General features: G+C 42.4%; 1 protein-coding gene across 1 annotated transcript in view; it reads right to left on the reverse strand.

The window, feature by feature from the left end:
* The window catches only part of KIF26B (kinesin family member 26B), an 807,257-nt gene that overhangs the window by 430,408 nt on the left and 366,797 nt on the right, over positions 1-10,052 (reverse strand). Inside the window, exon 4 of the mRNA XM_006871272.1 lies at positions 7,050-7,216. Coding sequence (XP_006871334.1) covers positions 7,050-7,216 — 167 coding nt within the window. The remainder of the gene's footprint in view (positions 1-7,049; positions 7,217-10,052) is intronic.

Raw genomic sequence — 10,052 nt, forward strand, 5'->3', positions numbered from 1 at the left:
CCAGATCTTCAGAGATGGGAAACTCCCACTTAAAAGGACGAGCAAACCAGCCTGGAGCGGCTAAAAGAACAGAAGGTACTTCTTGAAAGAAAGACCTACAGGAAAAATACAAAACAATAGAGGCAGATGGACTGTTACTACAAGAACAAACAAATTGCTTGCCCAGGAAACATCAAAAGAAGTAGTCGGGTCCCCTTAATGCAAACCCCCTTCCAAGACTAAGACTCAATGGAAATACGCACTCTGATTGGTGACCACACGCATCACAGATAGGGGGAAGTGGGGTAAAGCAGCAATGAAGCGGCAAGCTAAGCCCTACAATATTCGGTGGGCTTCTGTGGACCCAGATGGGGACATGGTTGCCTAGCAGTCTGGGGAGACCTGGGGACTCCTGGGCTCAGAGTCAGTGGCGTGGCCACAGAGGACTAGAGTGGAGATTGAAGCTACCAGCTGATAGGTAGAAAGGGAATACGCACAAGAACACCCACACCTGCAGATGGTACCCACGCTACCTGGCCCCGATGAATGGATGATCAGAACTCAACCAGGAGAAGAAAGAAGAGATAAAAAAAAAAAAAAGGAGTGACCTGATACAATTTGATGAACTTGACCTACACCTATGGATGCAGTAACCCAAAAGGGAACAAATCCTTAAAGCAAGAAACATTCCCACCCCCTCCACACACAGAGTAGACAGAGATGGGCAACTTGGACACTGGATACCCAAATTGGGTGTGTGTGTAGTGGGGGCGGGGGGGGAACTACAAAGGCAAGACGTGACTGGCTTACAAGCTTTCAAGAGGGAACCTAGAGCTAGGGGGCATGGAGGAAGGCAGACTCTCCAGTGAGTACTATCCAATCTGTCTAGGCAGAGCTGATGAAATGAAATGCAGAAGGGTCACTTGTGATACAATAGTGAATGACTATTATCAGGACTGATTGTGAGGGTTGGAAATCTACCTTTAGGTAGACGTTTTGTAGCAAGGAAGGGAGTGATTAACTCTCCAGTCTAGGAGCAGCGGTCTCTAGGACCATCAACGGAGAAGAGCCGAGAGCGGGACCCTACCCAGAGAAGCAGCGAGTCCCGAGATGGAGGCAGAGATGATGACACGGAGTGATGAAGCGGCTGGGGACTTTGGATCCAGAGAGGGAGAGGGACTGTGTGCTGAAGAATGTGTGTGTGTGTGGGGGGGGGGAGTGTAGGGGGCAGGTTTATAGGGTATATACCCTTTGGTCGGTTGATGATGCATGGAGGGGATTGGAACCATAGCAATGAAACAATGTATTGTAGAATGAATGTAAACCTAAAGTTCTCCCATGTAAAATATCATATAATTCACAATAATACATGGGGAAAAAAAAGTAAATTAGCATAGAGTTTTAGCCTTATAGATACTGATACATATAAGTCGGGCTTATATAAAAAGTTGTTGTTATATCTAACTCCAGGGATATTTTTATAAAAATAATTTCTGCTGAAACACTGCATAAAATGTGTATATGATCATTTTGGTGTCAGCTCCTCTGAAAGTGCCTCCTCGTGCGATCCACAACCTCCACAACCTCCTATATCACTCCTCCGGAGGCTCATTCTATCCACCATCAAAAAAGAACCTAATTTGTAATGGTTAAGGTTATTTAAGAAAAGAAATCAATGAGGATAGGAGCTCATACTGAAGATGCATTTTATTTGTTTTATGTATTACCCAGAATCCACTCTCCAAAACAATAACAATGAAGACAACTTACTGCCATCAAGTCATTCCTGACTCTTAGCAACCAGATGGGACAGGGTGGAACTGCCACATAGGGTTCCAAGGCTGAAATCCTTACAGAAGCAGATAGCCACATTTTGCTTTTGACTTGGGGGCTAGCAGGGGCTTAACCACTGTGCTACCAGCGCTCATTCTGCAATGCTAGTTTTCATGCAAAAGTTTTTAATGGATTTCATTAACTTTGTTTTTGTAAAGCAATGTACATAATAAAATCAATCCTATTCAAAGTGAACAGACAATAAATGGGGAAATAAAATCACATCCTCTTCATCATTTCACATTAATGTTGGAACCATGCAAAGGAAATTCCGTCATTTAAATTGTCCTTATGAGCAAAGCCAGCATGTGATTGTCAGCCAACTTTATTACCAATTACCAATCTCTTTTTTGTGCTCACTGTTACTTCTGCCCTCCCCACAAATAGTGATTTTCACATATAGGGTACTGAAATTCTAAGGCTAAGACAATCTACCAAGATGGTGATATTTCTTTTGCCAACTCCATAAAGAAATTCTAGCAAAAGAGACATAAAAGGACAAGTACTTTGTGCTCCATCACAACGGTACTTCACAAAAACAATAATATAGCATAGAAGAAGGGAACATAGGCTCTTTGAGTCCCCACTCTGCCATTTTCTGACTATGTAGTTTTGGGTCAGTAACACAATCTTAGGACACAGCTTTATCAGTCCCTGGTTGGTGCAAAGGATCAAATGCTTGACTAGTAACCTAAAGGTTGGTGGTTTGAACCCACCCAGATGCACCACAGAAGGAAAACCTAGTGCTACATTTCTGAAAATTCACAGATGGAAAATCTATGAAGCACAGTTCTAGTCTTCACATGCAGAGTCCCCATGAGTCAGAGTCAACTCAAAACAGTGACGGATTTAGCTTTTTCTTTTTTTGTTTGTTTCGTGGGGTTACTCTGAGGATTAAAGGAGATTTTGTATATCAGGAGCGATGCACACTGAGCACTCAGTAAACGTCAGCCACAAGTTTGACAAATGCTTTCTCCCATACAAAATGAAATGGTGCCCAACACAGCTTTCTGGAAGCAGGCATCCATGTTGTGTTTCCATCATGTCATCAGGAAGAGAGAACTGAAAAGTGAGGAGCACAGATTTAAGGTGAAGAAGAGGGCTGTGCCCCAAAGTTCTTATGAGAAGAGAGACTCCTGCTCTTCAGTATAAAACCAGAACCACATTTCTAACTTTGACACCAGCAACAGATCCACATCTCACCCCTATCAAAAGCTGCCCTTCCCGTCACCTTAGAAGCTGGCTTTGTTTTGACTTGGCAGGTGGACCTTTGTGGATCCAAGATAAGATACATTCCTGGTTCTGTCTTTTGACTTTGTGAACCTTTAGTGAGTCATTCAGTCTTCTGCATTCGATTCCCATCAATGACAGAGGGGTTGTTAATATGCTGCCTCCATGATGAAAAGTGCAAAAACCCAACTATTAGGATGTGAACAGCAGGACAAGACAGCGCAATGATTGATGGGCGGGGGGACAAAATGGATGGATGGACAGACACACAGATAGATAGGCATACAGAGTAGAGATGTAAAGAGGGTTTTTTTTTTCCCCCTTGTGGTACTTTTCCCCCACTGAGCATTGTAAACCTTTGAATATACACAGAAACCCAAACACATTGCCATGATTCCATTCCGTCTCATAGCGACCTGCTAGGACAGGTAGAACTGCCCCATAGGATTCCCCAGGCTATACATCTTTCTGGAAGCAGACAGCTGATGAGTTCAAACTACTCTGGTTAGTAGTTGAGAACATTAATGTCTTAGACCAAGTTCTATCAGCATTCACCATGTAAAATGTAAGAGTAACACAGTTCTGAGTTCTGGTGTGGTGCTATACGATAAGCACCGGACCGCAAGGTCAGTCTGAACCACAAGGTGGGTGGTTCAAACTCACCAGCCACTCCTTGGAAACCCTATACAGGGTTGCTATGATTTGGGACAAACTTGACAGCACTTAACAACAACAACAACAACAGATATTTCCCTGGTAGCATAGTGGATTCCAAGCTGGGCTGCTAACCGTAATGTCAGGAATTCGAATCTACCAGCCGCTCCATGGGAGAAAGATGAAGCTTTCTGCTCCCATAAAGATTTACAGACTTGGAAACTGAACAGGGTCATTAATGAGTCAGAACTGACTCAGTGGCACACAACCACCACCACTACAGATCCTTTCCAGCTCTTTGAAAGCTCATAACACAAGCCCTTGCTATTCTGAAGCCATGAGTGTAAGAGTTTTTGTTCCATGCTAACCTCGTTTGCAGGGCCTCCCCTTATCAACAGCATCAGCATATCCTGCATTTCCATTCCTCTGACTGTACAAGCAAGCGTCTCAGAGAAGAACCCTTCTTTAATTTTTACTTGTTTGTACGTCTTCCTCCTGATTAACCCAAAACTTGTCCCCAGACTGTCATTCAGCATTCTAGAGTCCAGGCTCATGTTGACATCTTTTCCCTGGGTCTAAAGAAGCTTCTGATTTTCTTGCACTAAGGAATACTTGTTCTCCCTAAGCACTGTTCATTAAGTGCCCTAGTTTCTTATTTCAAATCTTCCTTTTGGGATTTTTAGTGAGTCAGTCAGTCTTCTATAAAAATCTCTGGATGGACTCAGAATTGTAGGCTTTTCATACTCAATGAATTTCAGGTAAGGAAGGCACATTAGAGATGAACTCCCACCTGAATCCAAAATAGTCTCTCAATCACTAAGGCAGATGATCATCCAACACAAACTTGATCTACCTTAGTGTTGGGGCTCTCAGTCTCTCCTAGAATAGCAACTTCTCCTTCATTCTGAGCTGAGAGCTATCTCCCTTTCATTATTCAGCTCACACCTCTGGTGCGCTATAGAACCAATTATATCCTTCTTTTGAACAAAGGTTCAGGAGATAACTAAACCTGTCTGCCCTCTAACTATTCCTTAAACATCATGACTTCCTAGTTCCTCAGCACTATGGTCACTATCCTCTGGACATGCTTCAATAAACTACTTAGATCCTGTGGTCTGTGACTGTACCACTTCAACAGAAATAGTTCCATCACTCCATTTCCTTACTGAATGGTAAGGCCCCCGCATGCAGGCTAGCACATACATATTTACTGTTACTTCCCATACATTCAAGTTGGACCAAGTGTTCAGAGGACAATAAACAGGGCAGTAAGGTACAATCAAAACCTCAAAGTCAGTGTTACAACAGGTCCTTTGTCTTGCTTTTATTCTGTCTTAATTCAGAGCACTAGCCCTCTCTTCCTTCCCTATTTTCTTCTTTCCTGACCTCAGCCCCCTTCCTCACGTTGGTATTTTGCATGCTAACATTTATAAGGATAACAAGAAAAACCATTTGACATCTCTTCTTATTAACATACAGTTGTTGTTAAGTGCCATTGCGTCAGTTCTGAATCACAAGGTCAGTTTGAACTGCAAGATCAGTGGTTCAAACTCACCAGTCGCTCCTTGAAAACCCTATACTGGGTTGCTATGACTGAGAACTGACTCAAAGCACTTAACAACAACACTACCCCAACTGGGTGGTTCAAGCCCACAGCCGCTCCTTGGAAACCCAATACAGGGTTGCTATCAGTTAGAACTGACCTGACAACACATGAAACAGCAACAACAACAAAGTACTTTGAAAGGAGCCCCAGTGGCACTTAACAACAACAACAACAGTAGCATAGTGGAATAAGCATTGGGTTGATAATGGCAAGGTTGGTGGTTCAAACCCACTAGCCACTCCACAGAAAAAAGATGAGACTTCCTGCTCCAATCAACACTGACAGCTTTGGAAACGCTAAGGAGAAGTTCTACTTTGTCCGATAGGGTTGCTATGAGTTGGATTCCACACGAGGGAGTCCCTAGGTAGTACAAATGGTTAATGCATTTGGCTGCTAACTCAAAGAACCGAAGTTTAAATCTACTCAGAGGTACTTTAGAAAAAAAGGCCTGTCAATCTATTATTATTTTTTTAAAAGTCAGCCTTGGAAAACCCTATGGAGCACTATAATTCGACTCTGATATATATAGGGTCACGATTAGTCAGAACCCATTCAGTGGCAACTGTGGTTTGGGTTATAGTATTTTATCATTTACAATCCTTGTTGTTGTTGTTAAGTGTCATAGAGTCAGTTCCGACCTTCTATAGAGTTTCCAAGGAGCAGCTGGTGAATTTGAACCACCAACCATGTGGTTCAAATGAACTTTTGGCCAATGCTTATCCTATAGCACCACATCATTTACAACTGTTGTTTTTGTTAAGTGCCGTTGAATCAGTTCTGACTCATAGCGACCCTGTATAGGGTTTCCAAGAAGCAGCTGGTGATACTGAACTGCCAATCTAGCAGCACAAATTGACCTTGCAGCACCATGCCCATATCTATTTCTCAGGGAAACTCTGCAGAGTGGTTTGTATCCTTGTTTTATAGACGAGGAAGCTGAGGTAGAACTTTACTAAATGGTCTTATAATTTCACATCTGGTGCTATTTATTCTGTGTCCTGCTTATTCAGAAACTGGCAAATCTTAGTAGAAAAGGTTTTCTAAGGTTGAGTTCTGAGTGACAAATGAAGAATGACATACTGAGAGAGAAAGAAATGTCTATTTCTGGCTTCTCTATAAACTAACTCATCGTCTAAACTCATTTTCTGGTCCTTAAGTCTCTTGAATCAGATATACCCAGCTGTCCTGTGTCTCCTATGTGTCTATGCCCTGTTGCTAAAAATAAGCAGAAAACATAGTTGAAATACCTTTCTGCTCATGTGTTTTCAGTTTGTAACATTAGTTGGAGAGTATTTGATAATTATTTACCTAGTCTATCAAGAAATGGAGGGAAAATTACTTGTAAACAGTTCACTTTCTATAATAAGAAGTGCAATCTGATATACAAGTCACTGGGCCACACCCACACACATCCTCATCCCAAGAGGGGACCATCCTTAGAGCCAAGTATTCTTAGAGCAGTGGTTCTCAGCCCAAGACATTTGGTAATGTCTGGAGACATAGTTGTTGTCCCAACGTGGGGAGGTGCACCTGGCATCTAGTGGGTAGAGGCCAGGGATGCTTATATATCCTACAGTGCACAGGACAGCCCCCACAAATATCAGTGTGTCAAGGTTGAGAAAGGGTTTTTTGACTTAAAAAGCAAAGAGAGAGTGTGCCCCAAACTATTTCTGGTGTTTAGTTAAACTTGTCCATGAGAGAGGCTTACCAGATGGGCACACATGAAACTAAAGGTTCTTGCTCTTACCTTGCGAAGAAGGAAGCGGCCACAGAGGTGCCTGTGGATGGCTCGCTGGCCACACAGGAACTCTGTGTGACCAGGACACTGCAGGCTGCAGGCTTGTCTGCATTGTAGCGGTTCAGCGCGGCTTCTGTGAGTCCCTCTCGGCCAGTCTCTGTCATCAGCTGGGAGATCTGACAAAAAAAAAAAAAAAATGGATTACCTATGGTTTACTGCACTGACCACCAAAAGCATGTGTTATCTGGATGAGGGGACCAGAGGTGCAGGGTCGGGGACAGAGAGTGGGGGGCTGGAAAGGAACAGGATTTATGTTTCCACGTGCACTGTTATATATGAATGAGCACAGCATTTATGAGCTGGGCTGCTAGTCTCAAGGTCAGCAGTTGGAAACTACCAGCCATTCCATGAGAGAGCACGGTGAAGCTTTCTGCTCCTATAAAGATTTATAGCCTCAGAAGCCCTATGCAGGGTCACTATGAGTTGGAACTGACTCCACGGCCCACCACCACCACCAATAAGACTCCTGATGTGGCACTGCAGGATCAGCACTGGACTGTGAGCCACATGGTCAGCAGTTCAAACCTACCAGCTGCTCCTTGAAAACCCTATACAGGGTCACTATAAGTCAGAACCAACTTGACAACACTTAGCAACAAGAGTTCTTTCCAGCTAGGATACTGCTTCACTGTCATTAAAAATAATGGAATAAAGTTAACTTCTAACATTGAAAGTTTCAAGTAAGTCTGTATCTACTTGCCATTTGGAAGGGATACCATGAACTATTACCTCACACTATTTACAGCACATGACCGGTCCAGGACCATTAACTAATGTTGATCTCTCACCAGGAATGCCCCTAGTACTGTCATATGGAAGTCTAGGGCAAAGGTATCATTTCAGTAAGGGAAAAATTAACCTGCTAATAAGGAACTAAACAAAGCACAATTTATTTGTTTATTTGTTGTTGTTCGTAGAGGAAGCCAGCAAATTGGTGACTTCAAGAATTGAATAAAAATAGAGAAAGCCACTATAATGCCATTTTTTGTTGTTATAAGAAGGAGAGGGTGTAGACAGTCTCAATACACCTCATTTTCCTGCTGGTTCAATACGATAAATACTCTCCATTCTATCTGCAGTGATTATCTTTATTACTGAGGTTTTAGTGGATGAGACTTGGTCTTTATTGATCTGTACAATATTTTACAAAGAACCACACTTCTGAGAAAAATGAGGGTCCTGTAGAGAAATATATTTTTGGGAAGGGCTAATCCCACAACAAATGTAGTAATTGTGTAGGCAAAGTCTATCTGCTACCTGGGAGAGTTTGTAACTTAAAGTTTCAAGTACTTACAAAAGTGAAAAACTATTAGTTAAAAAAAGAAAGTCAGGCTTAAAAAAACTCAGTGCAAACCTCTTAAATGCTGAGTGGAAAATGTTTCTAATTGCCTAGAAAATACAAGTAAATACAATAAAAGCAAAAATCAGGAAGAGTTTCCACTGTATAACTGAGAAGGCCAGTGGGCTACAGAAAGAATCCCATTTGTTAACCTTTGAGCATAAAAACAGTTGTATTCTTTATTATTCACAGAATAGCCATTACTCCCAGCCCCACTGACTCAAAACTTTGCTCTGCTTAAATTCAAGCTCTTACTTGGAAAGCCTTGGCATTATTCAGCTGAAATCCTGCCAATACACACTTTCTTATTCTTATTCATTCAGTGCACTATAAGGAAACCCAATTGAAGTAAAAAGCACTGGAGAGGAGGAAGCAAAGGCAGTCAACGGCATGGATGGTGTTTCTTACACTCAGCAAGGGTTGCTGACTCTTCATGCCCCCTTCTCCTTGAGACTCTTTCTGCCGCCTACAGAGTGCAGACCTCCCTCAACCAGTTGCCAGTTTCATGGAGGAAAAAGGCAGGCTGGAGGGGCAGCTGAAAGATCTGGGAGTTAAGGAAATAGCCATCAATCAATAGTGTTTATCAAGTCCTGGAAGGGTGCAAGATGCCATAGTGGACAATGTTCAAAAACAAAACAAAATATCAAAAATGCATGACACCCTATTTTAGTAGCTACAATTGCACACACATAGTGATTTTACCACAAAGACATTTGAATAAAGTCGATAAGCCAGCAATTGTGTTGTGCAATTGGTTGTAACCTATATACTTCATGAGTTTGCTAAGGCAGCTATCATCTGGTTGTGTTGTTTTTACGTTTTCATGACTGTTTCTCTAATCTGCAGTTTGAAGGGAAGTGAACAGAATTCTGCTTTAGAATGTATAAATTGTCCTTTCAGGCATCCTAAAAGTCACTGGGATGCATGTGATGACTAGCAAGAGGCCTTAGACAGAGGTGTGTGGTTCTCGTGCAATTACCTTGGTTGCTGGGAGGTCCAGATCCCCAAGTCTGGCCTAGGATGGATGTGAAAATACAGTAAGAACCATGTCTTTAAAAATCATCACTTTGTCTCTTGTGGTTCAATAGTGAATGATTGTTACAGGGCTGACTGTGAGTGCTGGAAATGTAAAGGTAGATGTTTTGTAACAAAAAAAGGGGACTGGTTGATCTTACAGTCCAGGAGCCATAAAGGGAAAAGAATGGAGAGCGGCACCCTGTCCAGAGAAGCAGTGACGTTAGAGATGGAGGCAGAGACAATGATGTGGAGAGATGGAGCGGCTGGGGCCTCTGGCCTCTGGGAGGGAGAGGGCACCTGTGTTCATGGCCAGGGAGCAGGCTTGCAGCGGTGTACCCTTTGGTTGTTTGATGATGCATGCGGGGAATTGTAATCATTGCAGCAAAGCAAAGTAGGATAGGATGAATGTGGGTGTGGTGTTCTCCCAGGTAGACTATCACACAATTCACACAATTTTTTTTTTTTTAAATCATCACTTTGAAATCAGTCAGTCACAAATGAAGAAATACTGCACAGGATCATTTATTGTAAAAGCTTAAGAAAAAATACCCACACTAAAAGGGAAAAGAAAAAAAGTTTGTTGTTGGTTACGGGGT

The sequence above is a fragment of the Chrysochloris asiatica genome, unplaced genomic scaffold, assembly GCF_000296735.1.
Source record: "Chrysochloris asiatica unplaced genomic scaffold, ChrAsi1.0 scaffold00165, whole genome shotgun sequence".
In the NCBI taxonomy this organism is placed as follows: Eukaryota; Metazoa; Chordata; class Mammalia; order Afrosoricida; family Chrysochloridae; genus Chrysochloris; species Chrysochloris asiatica.